The 17,608-nt window shown below is 44.9% G+C and overlaps 1 protein-coding gene across 3 annotated transcripts in view; it reads right to left on the bottom strand.

Annotated features, from left to right (window-relative positions):
* Nucleotides 1–17,608, bottom strand: part of Mgat5 (alpha-1,6-mannosylglycoprotein 6-beta-N-acetylglucosaminyltransferase) — a 298,102-nt gene that overhangs the window by 103,458 nt on the left and 177,036 nt on the right. For all 3 annotated transcript variants that reach the window (XM_041648193.1, XM_041648192.1, XM_041648194.1), the window contains exons 6-8: nucleotides 7,762–7,833; nucleotides 5,112–5,273; nucleotides 2,522–2,691 (exon numbers count right to left, since the gene is read on the bottom strand). In XM_041648193.1, coding sequence (XP_041504127.1) covers nucleotides 2,522–2,691; nucleotides 5,112–5,273; nucleotides 7,762–7,833 — 404 coding nt within the window. The remainder of the gene's footprint in view (nucleotides 1–2,521; nucleotides 2,692–5,111; nucleotides 5,274–7,761; nucleotides 7,834–17,608) is intronic.

Raw genomic sequence — 17,608 nt, 5'->3', positions numbered from 1 at the left:
TGGGCCGCCTCGGCTACTGGTTCTCAATCTCATCTGAACCTACCTACAGTGTAACACTGAATATTTAGACCATGACATTTCCAAATCTTGTAACTTAATGACCCTGGGAATGTTCTGTTCCAGGATTTAAGGAGATTCCCAAATCTCTTGGAAAGTGAAATAAAAAAATTCCCCAAGCAATCCTAATGAGTGGCAAAGAACTGGGGATCATTTCTCTGTGTTGCTTCTGTAATGTTCATTTTCAATAAAGCACATCTAGGGGCTGTGGATGTTGTTCAGTGGGCGGAGCTCTTGCCTAGAACTTCTGAAGCCCTTCGTCCCATTCCCAGCACCATATAAACTGAGTGTGGTGGTGCATTCCTGTCAAACTGTCCAGGAGGCAGGGGCAGGAGGGTCAGAAGTTCAAGATCATCCTCGATGACAAGTTTGAGGCAGTCTGGGTTACTTGTCTCAATGGCCCCTTCCTCCATAAATATTGTACATATGGCCCTCATCCCAATATTCACAAAGATTAATATTGACTTGTCCTTGACCATCAAGCGAGTCTCTGCAATAATCACACCCAACATCTTTCCTAAGCTCCACTGTCATGCCTGATTAATTACTCAGTCCTCCATGTGCTCATCCGCCTACTCGCCACTCACGTCCACGTTCCTTCTCTCATTCCTTCAGTAGCCAGAGTACACTGGGCACCATGTGTGAGAGGCAGGAACACAGTGGTGAGATTCCATTTTCAGCACCCCCTGTTCTTACAACCTCGATGAGCATTAATAGTGTTGTAATTAGTAAGATTATTATTTAATGCATCAGTTGTGATTGTCCAAAGATTGACAGCTGAGGAACAACATGCCGGTCACCTTTCGGACCCCATTTTGAATCCCAGCCCTCAGAAGGCAAGCAGGAAGGCAAGGGGAGGCAGTCTGGTAAAGAAAGAGAACCACTTGAGGTACAAAGGGCAACTTTGTACTCAGAGTTCATCCAACTCTGAAGGAGAAAGGGAGGGCTGTTGCAAAAAGCCTGCAGAAGTCAGTTCCAGGGTCAGATCCAGGTACCTACATGCTACCCCTCAAACCTCAGGTGGCTCAGGCTCAGGTTCCTCAGCTCTAAAACACAAATGGCAAAGCATCTACTTCCAGGTGCTGAGGTTTAAATACAATACAATATATGGGAAGCCGAGATGCTTCCTCAGTAATGCTCCTGCTTCCATATAATACAATATACGGCTGCCAAGATGCTTCCTGGGCAAAAGCTCCTGCTTCTTTCTGTCACTGGAACCCACAGTGGAAGACGAGAACTGACTTTCTGAGAGCTGTCTTCTGACCTCCACATACACAGAGGCACACGTGCCCACGTGCTCACACATACAGTCATAAACAACACTAAACTTAAAACCACGAGGTGCTTAGTATGAACACACAGTAAGTGGCTCACTATAGATCTAATAGCTACCATTAGTGCTGGGGTGGGGCCGAGCTGGTATAAAACCTGCCTGGCATGCATAAAGCCTTGGGATCCACTCCCACCGCCATATAAACCAAACATAGAGGTGCACAGCCCTGGGGAGGTGAAGGTAGAGATCAGAAATTCAAGGTCATCTTCAATTATATATATTGAGTTTGAGGCCAGCCTAGACTACACAGACCTAATCTCGACCTAAAAATAGCCCCAACCAACACTACTGCTATCATAATTCCCGGTATTTCTACTGTACGCAAACCTTTATCATGGTGCCTGGCATCTGGAAAGCAAGGCGAGGACTGCTAAGATTATCTTCAGACAGGATTACTGCCAACAACCTTGGTGTGTCAATAATGCAGTAGAAACAGGGTAGAACGTGCATTGCTCTCTACCATCTCTGGTGGCCTCGCAAAGGCTGGCACAGCGACATGACAACTTGCATGCTGGGTCAGAAGTCTCTGCTCGCAGTTTTCTGGGGGCTGTGGGGACCCTAGTTTTTCTGTTCGGGCAGCTGTATTAACTGAAAAGGCGCTGAGATGGGGGTGAGAACTGAGTGCAAACCTCAGTGGGACGGAAGACTCAGGGAAGAGCAGACTGAGGTGGAAGTTAGCTAACCGAGAAAGGATTGAATTCGGGCTTTCGGGAAATCCATTTTACTCATATTAAATTATAAACAGGAACTGGCCCTGTTTTGAGTTTTAGAAAGCTTGATGTTGAGCAGGGAGTAGCATGGATGTTGGCAAGAGGCAGGGAATTAGGCAAGTCAATAGAGTCTTGCGCTGCAGATGTTGGAAACACCTGGAATAGCAAAGAATAAACGCCTTCGCTTGAGTTTTCCTGGCGTTCATTTAGGAAGCCCCGGAGCCAGCAGCCAATGAAAACATATTATCCTCCTCATAGTGTATATATTAAGCTCCTGAAAATAATCTTCTTATCGCCCGTTTAGCGAATTATCACTCTCATTTTCCCCCCACGAGAACTCACACCCTAAGAGAGGAGCTTTACGAGTTTACTGTTTCGTTTTTGTATTCTGATTTTCAAATTGAAAAAGTAATTTCCTTACTCCTTGAGCTCAGCCAGTGAAGCTGAGATCCGGATGTCATGGCCCAGTAGGTAGAGAGACGTAATTAAATCACTCCATTGAACTAGTTCACCAAGAGGGCCACCGCTGAACGCCGTCTCTGCAATCTTGAAGCCAGATTCCTTGGTCAGGAGCCCCAGGTGCACAAGAATCTGGAAAACAAAAGAGGAAATGCATAAGGACTTCTGGAGCCACCTTCAAAATCCACGCACACCATAAAGCAGTCAGCCGGATAAAGGAACCACTGAAGTCTGAGCGAGGGGTATGCCATTTTTCTACAAGGTATAAATAAAATAAGCAAGGAAATAATGTTTCCCCGTTTCAGACAAAGGTTAAAATCAGGAACTGCCCTTGGTTGCGCCATGACTGTGAGCTACAGATTACCCTGATTTTTAAAAATAGAATATATGGTTGGGTCAGGCATCAAAGACTCTGATGAACAAACACAGGACCCCAGTTCGAATCCCTAGAGCCCAGATACAAAAGCTGGGCGTGGTGGTGCACGCTTCTAAAGCCAGTGCAGAGGAGATGGAACAGACTAGACAGTACTGCAACTTCCTGTGTTTGCCTCTCCTGTGTCGGGATTACAAGCATGTACCACTACACCTGGCGTTTTAAGTGGGGTGGCCCGTTCTTTATCAACTGGGCTCTCCCAGCCCAGCAAGCCTGTTGCTTAAACATCCTCTAATTATGATTCACGAGGCTTGCTTGGTTCTTAAACATAAAACCATGGAAATAAGCATATTGGATGTGTTTCGGTGAACTTTGGTCCCTACCCATCCAGCTGACCCAGTCTGGCCATGGGAGCCTGCTGCAGCTGGTATCTCCACTCTCTGGCCAGAATTGTAGGTGCTTTTGGTAGCTTTTCTATTCTGGGGTATGAGAAGATGTTCTAAGCTCATCAAGTGCAATTTCTGTCTCCGACCTTAATGAGCCATTTTCCCAAGAAACAGCATTTAGAGATCAAAGGCTAGTTCTCAGGGGACACTACTTAATTGCTATTTGGAGACTTCTCCACTGGCTCTAACGAGAAACTTCACGTTTCCTCGAAGATAAAATAAACTACGGGTTCTTCCTGGCAGTGCCACTCCAAACCCAAGGCTGGAGATAATACCTCCAGATACCATCTCCCATCTGTCACCAGCTCTTGCTGTCTCCTGCAGTGAAACTTCCACTCCACGAAGGGAGACGCCCAGTAAGACATTTTCTACACTGTAATGTTCACAATGGCTCCAGAATAAGATTATCAATACCTCGGCATATGACAAGATACAAGTGTTAAATTTAAATTGTCCTCGAAGCTCGCTGTGCTCACTTTACCGTGTTCTACAGAAATAGTGATCAGCCCTCCACTGTGTGCTTGCCCAAAATTGGAAACACACAGTCAATCCAGGTGTTTCATTTTCCTTAGGATTTTCAGGTATGAGGGTTCTTTTTCCTGTTTTTAAAATTTAAAATAGATTTTCCCCACCCAAACAATATATTCTGGTTATGGGTTCCCCTTTCTTAACTCCCCTCAGATCCTCTCTACTTCTCCACCCATCCAAGTCCATGCCTTTTCTTTCTCTCTCTTATTAAAATATAAACGTGCATTGAAAAAAATATAACAATACAAAAAATAATTCAGAATATCAAACAAACAGAAAAAAGAGGGAGGGTATGGCTCTTTTAAACTAATCTTTTTCTTATTGTGTAAATGGTTGTGGTATTAAGTTACCAAGCATGAAGTGCTGAGAGAAATTTGGTTTCCACACCAGCTACACCCACTCCATCCTATCCCCCTCCCTTCTCTGACCGCTCAATTATTTTCTTACTGTGGAAAAAATATGCATAGCATCACACAGTGGCCACCATTTTTTTTAGAGTTCCGAAACTAAAGTTTAAGTCATAGTGGATAAGATCTTTCCTGTGTCGTGTGTGTGTGTGGGGGGGGGGGAGTGCCTGTGGGAGCGTGTGATGAAGATGGCTACATACCAATGTATGCCTTATGCTTTTGAAGCATGTGCATTAAAATGTTTACACGTGCTATGCTAGAAACATTCTTTTATGGTAGGAAAAATAATTAAATGGTGAAAAAAAGGAAGAGAGGGAGGGAAGGAAGGAAAGGAGAGGATGTAACAGGTATGGAAACCATTGCCCACCCCTACTTTCTGCCTGTGGCTATCACCTCTCAGTCACCATCCACCTTGTGTGTGCGTGCGTGCGTGTGTGTGCATGTGTGTGTGTGTGTGTGTGTGTGTGAAGAAGTGGATGTAACAGGTATGGAAACCATGGCCCAGCCCTACTTTCTATCCTTGGCTACCACCTCTCAGTCACAATCTATCTTGTTTTGTGTGTATGCATGTGTGTGCGTGTGTGTCTGGAGATGTGTCTATCTGTGCACACATTCACAGAACACAGAGGAAGACATCGAGCATGAGAAAAGAAAACCTCAGACTGGGGTGAGGAGACGCCGAGCTCATCTCTGATGGAATGTCACTTGACACATGACATCGCTCTTCATCTTGTTTCCAAGCAAAGTCAAATTTTAGGAGGAAGATGCCATATAAAGGAACCGAATTAAGAAACTCACTTTCTTCCGTTTTCTCTTTTCAAGGTTTTGTTTCTCTGCCAGAGATTTGATAGCTTGGATCCAGGCATCAGCCATTCTCCGGATCCGGAGTCTCATCCACCGGAACTCTTCGTGCTTCTTCATCATGCTATAGAGAATGTTAAAATCCGTACGGATTTCCGCCTAGGGAAAAGAGAAAGAAATGGAATAAAATGAACAGAAGATTAAATAAAATCCTAGGATGGAAAGTGATTTTCATGATTGGGCATTTTAAACCTGAGAGCCAATTAAATCCAGGTTTTCAGAAATCAACCTTGACTCTCTGCATGGCCCTTGCTTAAGAGTCCTGAGGGAAGAGGGCCAACGAGATGGCTCGGCAGGTAAAGGCTCTTGCCAAACAGCCTGGCAATCTGAGTTCAATCCCCAGGACCCTCCTGTGGAAGAGACAGAGGACTGACTCACAGGTTGTTCTCTGGCCTCCAATGCTCACTGTGGCACACACATGCCCATACACATGCACGCACAAATAAAATGTGATTGAAAGACTTTAAGAATAAGGACTGCAAATTGAAACAAAACTCCCCCCAGTGCAGATTTTGTTACAAGGGACATCACTGAAAACATCAGAGATTGAGAAAGTAGGCATGGTCACCGTGAAGCCTGAGCGACGCTGGAATGTAGTTTTCACAATGGATCTACCTGATGTACCTTCAAATCCCCTGTGCCAAGACTTATCTGTGTCCTGGAGGCTCCTTCTAGGCAGCTGACCACCAGGAAAAACTATCAGCTCCAACAGGCCAGCCAACACTGTGCGGGTTCCCAGAGAGCCTCTCCTCCCAGGGTAAGATGGGGAAAAATGATCATTTTCTAGTTTTGTCCTGGGCCAAACCAACAAAACTGGATATTTCTAAGGAATTTTAAAAGCTAGGGATCGGGTTTGTTTCTACCATGGCTGAGCACAGTTTAAGATTCAGAGCAGAATAATTTAAGGCCCAGGAAGACTATTTTTCCTGCTCCTCTGGATACTGTAGCTGGATGCTGCCTCTGATTAGAAGATGAGAGAAACGTGGTATCCGTCAAGCAAACCAAATCCATCTCTTAGCCGTCTTCATGGCTCATTCTGAGCGTTTGTCTCCCTCCTTGACCCACAGTCTCCCATAGTCTACACTTGAGTTCACAAACCCTGGCCATAGAGCGGTCCTCCTAGCTGCCTGTGTGTGTACATGCCGTTTTAGTAGAACACTGTCACACCCTTCATGACATATTAATTACCCATGGCTGCTCTCTGCGTTAGGACTACGGAACTGAGCAGGCGTGAGATTAAAGCTCCGACAAAGACAAAAACACTATCTGGCGTTTTACGTTTTTCTTGTTTACTACGTTTTTATTTATTTAGAATGTGTGTGCATGTGTGAGCCTGTGAGCACACGCGCGCACACCCACGCTCAAGTGTGTGTTTAAGTCAGAAGACAACCTGCAGCAATTGGTTTTCTCTCTGTATCGTGTGGGTCCTAGGGAATGAAACGCAAGTCTTCAGACTTGGCAGTAGGCGCCTTTGCTTGCTGAGACATCTATTGGGCTGGTGAGCTCTATTACGTTAGTACACGTTGGGGTGTCAGGTAGCCTAAGCTGGTCTTGAACTCTCTATGCAGCCAATGATAATCATGATTTCTAATTCTCCTGCCCCTACCTCCCAGGTGATAGGATGACAGGCACACACCACCAAGTCCACTTTACCATGTTGCAGACTGAACCCAAGGGCTTCTTGCACGCTAGGTGAGCATTCTACCAACCGAGACACATCCTAACCCCCACCTTGACCTTTCCCGGAAAGTGTCTGCTTTGGGCTAGAGAGAAGACTAGGTGGGTAAGGGCGCTGACTGCTCTTGCAGAACAGTGGGGTTCAGTTCCCAGCACCCATGCCGAGCAGCTCACTACCATCTGTAACTCTAGTCCCATGGGTCTGATGCCCTCGTCTTGCCTCTATGGGCTCCTGCATATACACTGTGCACAAAATCTCATGCTGGCATACAAATAAAACAGACACACAAAGAAAAACAAGGAAAGATAATAAAGACTTTTCAAATGATTTGCTGATCTATGTCTAAAGAAAATGCAAAAATGCCCACGCTTTTGAGATAGCATCGAAAGGTCTCTGGAGTCCCTTCCTCTTTCTAATTGCATGTTCAACCCAGTTTACCCAAACCTCGGACCTTGCATGCCCAGCCTTGTAGTATGATACCAAAGACAGGCTTCCCATAGAGACACGCCTTTCTCCCCACACCTCACAGAGCTCTGCTTGTCCTTCCACATGCTGCTGCTCATCATCTCTTTGGACTCCCCTGACCTACACACTTGAGACCATCCTTCCTCATTAATCTTCCTCAGCAGGCATTAGAGCCTGGTGACAAGCCTGGTTGTTATTTACAGCCAGTCCCCTCATTAGATCACCCAAGGCCTCCACATCTGGCACGGGAGCTCATCCTTCTCTGTGGCCCATCATTTCAGGACCTTCAGAGAATTGTTCAATAAATAAATCTACGCTAACTGGTCTATGATTGGGCCAGCTAGACTTGGGGTTTCAGCTGGCACTTCCAAAGGACGCTGCGTGCATCATGTAGCATAGGACCCGAATGCCCAAGGGGAGGAAGAGTGCTCCACAGCCATTTACCAATGAGTTATGATCGGCTTCTTCATAGGGATTTTTCGCTCTCCAAGGTAAACGGGGACACCAATTTTCAACCTGAAAGAGATAAATCAGAAATGCTTGAACACACCAGTTCATCCTTCCGCTCATACACAAAGTGCTAAGAACTCTGCCCAGCTCACAACAAACATGGCGGGAGGGGGAGGGGGCGGGTGGAACTAATTAACCAGATATCAACCAAACTCCTGTGGCATCAGTGAGCTGCCCAGATGCAGGTGCCCCTCAGTGGGGCAGCATCCTTCCACCAAGGTGGTTAAGAAGTGCTTGACCACATCTTCCACCTGTCCCTAATTACAGGGAGTGAGTTCTTCAGCTAATCCCCCACATCCAGAAGAGGGGACGAGTGTTCTCTGAACCCTTCTACAGGAGAATGGCAGTGTGAAGGAGTCACTGCGGTACCATTCAGCAAATGGGCAGGGGTGATTTTTGATCTGTTCAGGCACATCTAAAGGGAACAGATGGCCTTCAGGCCAAAAAATTAAATCTCTGATTTGAGGATCAGGAACGCAAGCCAAGGTTTAATGCTAATTAGTCAAGGTTTGTTTTCTGGGTGTTTCCTTGACACTGTCTCAATAAATAACCTAGGACTGGTGGCTCGCACCTGTCCTGCCAGTACCAAGAGGTGGAGGCAGGAGGATCAGACATTCTAGGTCTTCCTTGGCTGGATAATGAGTTCTAGGGCAGCGTGAGCTACACAAAGACCCTGTCTCAAACTCCAGTTAAACAGGAATGGGTTAGATATCTATGCAGCGATCTCATGAGAGCCCTTCCACAAAATGACCTGTCCACACGCCTGCTGTGTCCAACCTTCTGATGCTGAGGTAACTACAAAGCTCACTCTGGAGAAGCTCACTACAGAATTACAAAACACACACACACCACACATACATCTCATAATGCTTTAAGCAACCCTATAATTTTGTGTGAGGCTGCACTCATTCACAGCTATCTTGGGTGTATGTGGCTTTTAGGCTCAGGATGAACACATCTGACAGCCATTGGGGGAAGAGAGAAAGAAAAGTGGAAACTTACGGGATTGGTAAAACTTCCCTCAAGAAAAGTTACCAAAGAGATTAGAGAAATTAATAATTTTATTATGATTATCATTCAGAATGGGCTGGAGAGAGTCTAGGAAGGAGCTCAGAAGTTAAGATGAGGATCTGCACTTTCAAAGGACCTAAGTTCACAATTCTCCATTACCTCCTGCCCTCCACCCATACCCCTGCTCCAGGGGATATGATACCTTCTTCCGGCTTCTAAAGGAACTGAACTCACACACACATATTGCTCCTCCTCATATATGCCTAATTAAAATAAAAATTCTAGGAAAGAAAAACCAATATAAATACATTGAGTGATAGTAACATTTAGCCTATTTAGCTAAAATAACAATGACATTTCAGAGATAACATGGTATTCATCTCTTTACTAATAAAGATGGCTCAAGAACTGGCATTGGAAATCAGTATTATTCAGTCAGGGAGACCTAGATGATTTTACAAAAGGGCATCCATTGAGGGTCACTGAGACAGGGAACCATAGCCTTGTTTGTGGGTTGGCAGAGCAGGCAAACAAGATAATCTATCTTCTTGGTGTGGGTGGGTTTTCAAAGAAACATGTCAGTTTCAGTAAAATCTAGAACTGACTCATAATGCAAGGTGATAGTTACTATGACCAAAAATAATTGGCCATATTTGCATAAAGCCGTCTGCTATGGAAAAGATCCGAAAGCAGATGAGCCCAGGGCAGTGAGGCTTACGGGGGGTAGGGAAAGCGTGATGTTCTCTTCCTGTGATGGTTAGGAGTGGCTGCAGTCACTCATGAACTCTCCCATGTGGAAAGCCGAACGCTTTCACTCCTAAGAGAGGATACTAACCTGCCTTGGAGGTCCATGATCTAAATCACTGTGGGCCTTTCAATGGTATGACCATGAAAAGCAATGGAACCAGCTCCACACCTCAGGAAAAACGAGCAGAAAAGCAGCTCAGCAAAGCATGACTCCTCAGCTGGTCCCAGAAATGTCACAGGCAACTGTGCTGGCTGTTCTTAGACCAGACCGATTCATGTGACACCAATTAAGTCTTAGTAAACAGACTCAGTATAACATCCCAATACAGCCTATTTATAATACGAAGGCTCCGGATGGTCCTGGGCTTGGCTGGGAGACCCTCAGCCAAACACACATTAGGCATGGATGTCAGGAATCCTCAGAAATAAATACACAACCACGTTCATTTTTTAAACATACATTTCTCTTCATCCACTTGGCTAGATTTCCTTTGTGTGTGTGACATGTTTGTGTTCCCGTGTGTCCATATGTGGAGGACAGAAGATGATGTTGAATGTCTTCTGCCATCACACTCTGTCTTAATTTTAATTTTGTTCTCTGTCTCTCTCTATCTCTCCCTGAGCTCATCTGTTCAGCAGACCGGTAAACAGCAAGCTCTAGGGACCCAGCTTTCTCTGCCTGCCCTGCTCTGGAGTTACAGGTGCAGCCCTGTGTCCATCCTGCTTACATAGGTGCTGGAGATCCTAACTCAGGTCCTCACGGGAGAGCAGCAGGCACTCTACGGATCCAGCCTCTCCCCAGCACTGAAGAAATGAAGTCTGTACAGGAACCTGTCAGGATAAAAGCATCTCCCCTCGAAGAAGATGAGGGGAAAGATGAAGCAAGACTGTGAATAAAGAAAGCCAGCGAAGAGGCGACACCATCGCGTGACCAGACACTGATAAAGTCCTCCCTTCACATCCCTCCGCCCCGTGAGCAGCCTTTGGTGACTTAGTGATGAAAACAGTCATTCCAAGGTGATCTGAAATATGACTTCACTAGAGAACTCTCAAGGCTGTAATTCCTTGTTTGAGCCGATCATTTTCTAAGTTCTTCTTTCTCTAAATCACTAGCTACCCTTTTGCTGCCTCCAAGGACATCTCTGCAAATATGGAAAATAGAGTGGTCCAGCCGAGCTCTTAGGCAGCTGTTTCAGCCATGCATGCCATCGGAAGAATGGGCAAACAGATACAGACCTTAACCCACAAAAGGAGGGTGAGCTAAGGGTGCTCTTCACAGGGATAGGCTAACTAGTTGATGAAATAATTAAATTATATGTAAGCCAATTACCCTGTGGGGAGTAGAGGAAAAACAAAATATTTCTCTTTTTCTCTGTGGAACCTCAGAGGATTACCAGAGCTGGAGGAGGGCCAGCACTGGTGATAACTCAAGTAATGAAACAAACTGCCTTCCACAGGGCAAAATTTTCCTAAATAAAAGCCCCGTGATGAGCACGCGGGGGAAAACCGCGCTTGCAGTTAACAATTTGACCTCCTGATATGTAACTGCATTTTCTGTCTGATGCGTCCAGTGTCATTTAATGAGCTTGGCCCATTACTATCACAGCCGATCAATAAAGTCGACCCCAGGAGGAGCCCACTGCCTGACTCACAGGAGCTGCCCTGATTCAAACTGTTCCAGAACAGCTACTCTAAGGCTGGCCTACCACCGCCTCCAGACCCTTCCGTCAAGGCTGCCTCGGCTACACTTCTCCAGCTGTGGCCCTTGGCTAAAAGCTTGCCCGCAGTGCAGAGGCACCCTGCCCCTCACGTCCCCTCACCTCTCCCCAATCTTAGAGCACACAGCCTATCGTCCACCACAGTGAACGACAGGAAACTGGATTGGGGAGATAGCCCAGTGACTAAAATGCTTGACACACAAAGGTGAGGACCTGGGTTTGATCCCTAGCACTTATGCTCGGAACCCTGGTGTGGTCGGTATGTTCCTGTAACTCAAGTGCCCGGAAGACATAGACCGGAGAACCGTGCCCAGACAGTCCAGCTCAGTGGTTTTCAACCTTCCTAATGCTTTGACCCTTTAGTACAGCTCCTCATATTGTGGTAACCAACCATAAAATTTTGTTGCTACTTCCTACCTGCAATGTTGCTACTGTTATGAATCGTAATGTAAATATTTGACATGCGAGCCCTGTGAAAGAAGCATGTGACCCGCGCCCCAAAGAGGGGTCAGGACCCACAGGTTGAGAACCACTGCTCTAGTGGAATCAGCACGTTCCAGGATCACTAAGAGGTGGTCTCAAAAAATAATGCGAGAGCAACACCAGAAGACATCCAACACAACACACAACAAACACACGCACGTCTGCAAAAAGGTACACACACGCAAAATGGAAAACCATCTGAATTCACGGTAGCACACACCCAGCGATTGATAAGGCGGCCGCACTACTCTCTAATCTTGTTCGATTTGCAGGCAAAACGCTTTAGACACAAGCTAATCTTTTTAGCTAGTGCCACGGGCCGCAGAATGAAGATGCCGCAGAGTGAGACATGGAAGACCTGCTGGGCCTGAACTTCCGAACACTAACAGATACCCAGTGGAGAGGGCTCTATAAATCACTTTTCTTGAGAGATGAAACATAAAATAAAACAATTTTGACATTCCTCCTGGCGATTTAGCCTTCTTTGAACTAAATAGGTTTTGCAGCTTTGTCAGGAGGCTGGGAAATCAAAGCAGTTCCTACAAGGCCTAACTGGGTCACGCTGCTTTCCAAGGTCCACGTATGGAGGAGTCATTGTATGTAAGGAAAGAGAAACTGCTGGCAGACAGACACACAGCTCAAGGGGGGGGGGGGTTAAAAGAGGAAGCAAGGAGCCTGCCGTCAACACTAACGCTAGATGCCAGGGGGTACAAACGCAGGCTTTTGGGACTGATCTCTGTGTGCCAATGCTCTTCTCTTTGGAAAGAGCCTCAGTTTGGGTATCTTTGCCTGTTAACGGAGAGTGTTTTGCTCTAGTGGATTACTGACACACAGGACCCTGTGCCACCTTTTCCAGGAGATAAACACGATCAAAACCAACTACCAGGTACAGGAGCCCACACTCCCGCACTCTGGGGGCGGTGGCAGCTTGATCTCTTGAGTTCTGGGCCAGTTTGGTCAACATAGTGTGTTCTAGGCCAGCCAAAGCCTCACAATGTGACCTTGTTTCAAAATCAAAATAAAACAACAAACAAAATTTCCCCCCAAACCGAATGCCTAAGAAAAGACTCTTTGTCTTTTTGTGTGTTTGGGGCTTGGGGTCTTTCATTCTTTTCCCTTTTGTTAACCTGCATATCATAATGGTTGTGTGTATGTGTGTGGTGTGTGTACATGTGTTATCCATTTACATCATCCTTCCTTGCCTCTAGCATTCAGAGTGCCAGGCATTCCACACAGAAGACCCAGCCTTACATCTACTGTGTGTTTTGTTCTGATAGGCCTTACTTTTTAAAATGCAATACATTTTTAATTTTGAAATTAAAATATAATTACATCATTTATCCCCTGCCACCAGGTGTTTCCCACCTTGGTGGACTGTACCCTTGAACTGCGTGTGAGCCCAAACTCGCCTTAGCTTGCTTTGGTAAGATAGCTTGTTGCAGCAGAGAAAAGTAACTGGTACACACAGAAGAAACAAACAATGGTAACAAATAAAGGGTAGACAATATAATAAGATAGTACAATAGAGGTTATTTGGTGAATTGTTTGCTGCTAGAAACTTCCACTGAGCCGGGAGGTGGTGGCACACATCTTTAATAGCAGCACTTGAGAGGCAGAGGCAGGAGGATGTCTGTGAGTTTGAGGTCAGCCTGGTCTACAGAGCTAGTTCCAGAACAGGCTCCAAAGCTACACAGAGAAACCTTGTCTCAAAAAAATTTACCAAAACAATAAAATAAAATAAAAACAAAGAAAGAAACTTCCACTGAACATAAGCAGGCCTCTGCCGACAGATTGTGAGTTAACTAAAGCAACATTGCAGATGGAACTATGGTGAGGATGTGGTCTGGAGAGCCATGATTGCTTCTACGGCGGCAGGCAGGAACGCTCCAGACACAGAATGTGAATGCAGCTGGCTGTGTGTAGGAGCAAGCCAGGGGCTGGAGGGATTCTTCAGAGCCCTGCTCAGGATAGGACACGGAGAAGCCGCATAAAGGCTTCCTTATGCCTCAGAACCAACAGAGTCTAAGGAGCTAGTGACACAGAGGTTTTAGTTTGTTTGTTTTTCAAGACAGGGTTTCCCTGGCTGTCCTGAAACTCACACTGTAGACTAGGCTGGCCTTGAACTCAGAGATCCACCTGGGTCTGCCTCTGGAGTGCTGGGATTAAAGAGTGTGCCACCCACCCACCCCCAGCATGACACAGAGTTTTAAAACCCATCTCAGGTTTAAATTCAAATTTAAATTTAAATTGCCATTAGCTAAGAAGAGTCGCTTCTCATCACACAGGAGAGATAGCAAATGAATTCCTCTGCAGATGAGCATACGAGTAAAACAGACACAGGCCCTCCTAAGAATTGGCTTCATTCAGCCTGAGTCCATGTCTACAGCCGGTGCTATTCAAAGTTGGGAGGCAGTCAGATCCTGGAGACCAGGGACACCTGCTGTGGGATATCTGTGCACTGTGTGAAGATGTATTGCTGTGATTGGTGTAATAAAATTCTGAACAGCCAATAGCTGGGCAAGATGGGGGGAATAGGATTTCCAGGGAGAGAAAGGAAAAGGAGGAACTAAGGCTCAAGAGACCCAGGACACACAAAGAGGAAACAGGAGGAGCAAGATGGAAGAGGTAATACCACGTGATAGAACGTAGATTAATATAAATGGGTTAATTTAAGTGATAAGAGCTAATTAAGAATAAGCCTAAATTATAGGCTGAGCTTTCATAATTAATAGGAAGTCTGTATGTCATTATTTGCGAGCTGGCTGGTGGGACAGAAAAAGACTCCTTACAGACACTACCGGTCTTTACTGCTTAGCATATGACTTTGGCTCAATATCATCTTAAATGACCATGAGAATAATTCTATTATAACTGCTCATTCATTCTACTATGTTTTTTTTTTTTGTTATTGTTGTTGTTTTGTTTTGAGACAAGGTTTCTCTGTAGCTTGGGTGCCTATCCTGAAACTTTTTTTTTTTCTGAATTTCTGTTTCCTCTGAACTTAGCTATCACTACAATTGTTCAGAACATAATATGAATTTATTTCTTACGTTCCGTGATACTTTGTGTTGTTTTACAGGAAGGAGATGGAGTGAATTCTGACTTTGTACTATCTTTTTCAAAATAGAAATTAGTTTTAAAATTTTTTAAATAAATTCATGTTAAATATTTAATAACTTCTGAGATGAGCTAACTTGAATCATGTGGCCAGTCTCCAGTTTACCCCTTTCCCTAAGGTCACTCATACTCATCTGTCCACACCATAATAATTATGTATCTGCTGCACGCCAGTCACTGCACTAAGTCTTGGGGAAGAAAACTAAACAAGAGCTCTAATCACAGACTCCCACAGAGGCTATGAAAAGTAAGCCAGAAGAAACGGGCTTCCTTTTGGAGATGGGAAACCTTGTGCCTATTGTTCCCAGAGGTTCTTGGGAATGCAGGGTGGATCAGGGTGCAGAGCAGGCAGAGAGGATGAACCTTGTATGGAGCAACAGGCAATGCGGAGATGAAAGCAAAACTCTGGAGACTTGATTCAAGTTCCAGCTTTCCTTCTTTCTAGATGCAAGAGTTTGGGGGACCTATGAAACCCCTCTATCTTAGCTCTCAGTGTAATGCTTTTTCCTAACCCAATACACTATGTCTAATAAAAATGCTACACAAGCCATGGTAAAAACAGGCCAAGAGCACATGGAGAGACGGCAGGGCAGTTAAGAACGTGAACTGATTTGAGTAGGGTCCAAGTTCAACTGCAGTCACCCTTATCGGATGACTTACTCTTCCCGAAAACTCCAGCCCCAGGACATCTATTGCCTTCTTCTCAGCTCCACAGACACTGTGTGTGCTCACATACCCAACTCCCAGCATAGGTAATTTGAAAAAGAATCAAAATATGGCCTAAAAAGAGCATATACTTTTGAGAGGGTGGCTCATATGATGATTTTGGTTAGTTAACCTAACCATATACATTTCGGGGAGATTAATAGTAATAATAGTAATAATAATAATGACCTAATAATGCTAATATGAGAATGAAATGAATTATTATATATAAAATTCTGACAATGAAGTCTTGGTAGCAATATGATCCCTTGGACTATTCTAGGAACACAGTAGGAGCAATGTAGATATTTGTTCAAATAAGGAATTTTTGACACACATGATATATAGAAAACACAAAAAATCTTGGCTGTTATAAAGGAAGGGGAAATAAATGAGCTGGTCTTGTGGAAAGATCCCGGAGTGCCTTTAGACAGCTTCACAGTCAGGTCACTGTTTAGAAGGGAAGAACGGAAAAGATCTGAAATAGCATTGTTGAGTTAGTAACTAAAAAAAAGAGGTGATTGAGTTTTGTTGCTCATATAAGGGTCAATATTAGAATTATTTAGAGAGGTATAAACCAGATTGATTGTCAAGTTATACCCACCTATATCGGTTGACCCATCTTTAGGCTCAAAAGGTAGATTAATGAGCTAGGGTATTTCTAGTAGAAAAAATATATATACACACACATATGTGTGTATGTGTATACATATATGTATGTGTGCATACATATATCTGTATGTATGTGTGTATACATATATATGTATGTGTATACATACATGTGTATATATGTATGTGTATATATGTATGTGTATATATATGTATACATATATGTGTATGTATGTGTGTGTATGTATATATATATGTGTGTATGTATATACGGGGAAAGAACTGTCAAGAGTTGTGAAGGCAATGGACTACAAAGAATATGCTGAACAGGAAGGAAAACAGAATCAGTGAGTGACAGGACAGAATTCTTGATGTCTAAGAAAAGCAACTGCAGAATCGGCAATTGAATGAGGAAGTGGGAGTAAGAAAACCCCTTAGAGAAGCACTCAATGGAAACAGCTTTTTTTTTTTTTTTCCAGAAGGAAGACCAACTAAAGCCCACATATCTCTCTGAGGCAGCTTAAAGGTTGAGTAGCAGAGCTAGCAGCTACCTAGGCCATAGCAGGCCTGAGAAAGCAAGTTCCATGGGAGTGGGAGTGGATCCAGACCAGGGACATTTATGGAGGCAGGACTGAGCCAGCGACCTGGGCCTGAGCAGACCAGAGACAGCGAACTCCACAGGAGTAGATACAGGGGAGAAACCGCTGAGTGAGTGGGCAAGAGCCAGAAACCACTGCGGGTCCAGGTATGATTCTGGGACCTTTGAGGGAATAGACCTGAACCAGGACCTCTGAGGAACTAGGCCTAAGCCCGGACATCTGTGGGTCTGGGCATGAATCTGGGACCTCTGAGAGAGTAGGCAGGAACCAGAGATCTCTGTGGGTCCAGGCATGAGTCTGGGACCTCTGAGGAAGTAGGCCTGAGCCAGAGACCTTTGCAGGACCAACCCCAAAGCAGGGACCTCTGCAGGAGTGGATCCAGACCAGGGACAATTACAGAAACAGGTTTGAGCCAACAACCTTGGCCAGAGCAAGCCTGAGACAGCAAACTCCACAGGAGCAGAGCAAAGCCTGGGAATGCTGGGCAATCTTCATGATCACAGAGTGACCAATGGGGTAACTAGAACCCTGGCACTGAGTGTACCATGAGGAAAAACCATCTGAGCCTTGGATTCACTGGTACCTAGAAGATTAATCACCAGAATCACAGATAACCCCAACCACACCAATTAGAGGAAAAGATGAGTAGATAAGGTAAGAATACACGTAGCACCACAAAGAGCAACACAGCACCAGTAAAATCTAGAGACCCTACAACAGCAAGACTTGAACAACCAAATATAAATGAAGCAGAAGAAAATGACTTAAAAAATAACTTCAGGAGAATGTTTG

This window comes from Microtus oregoni, unplaced genomic scaffold, assembly GCF_018167655.1.
Source record: "Microtus oregoni isolate MIOR12 unplaced genomic scaffold, Mior012 000003F_ref0000135, whole genome shotgun sequence".
In the NCBI taxonomy this organism is placed as follows: Eukaryota; Metazoa; Chordata; class Mammalia; order Rodentia; family Cricetidae; genus Microtus; species Microtus oregoni.
This window is presented reverse-complemented; position numbering and strand designations above follow the sequence as displayed.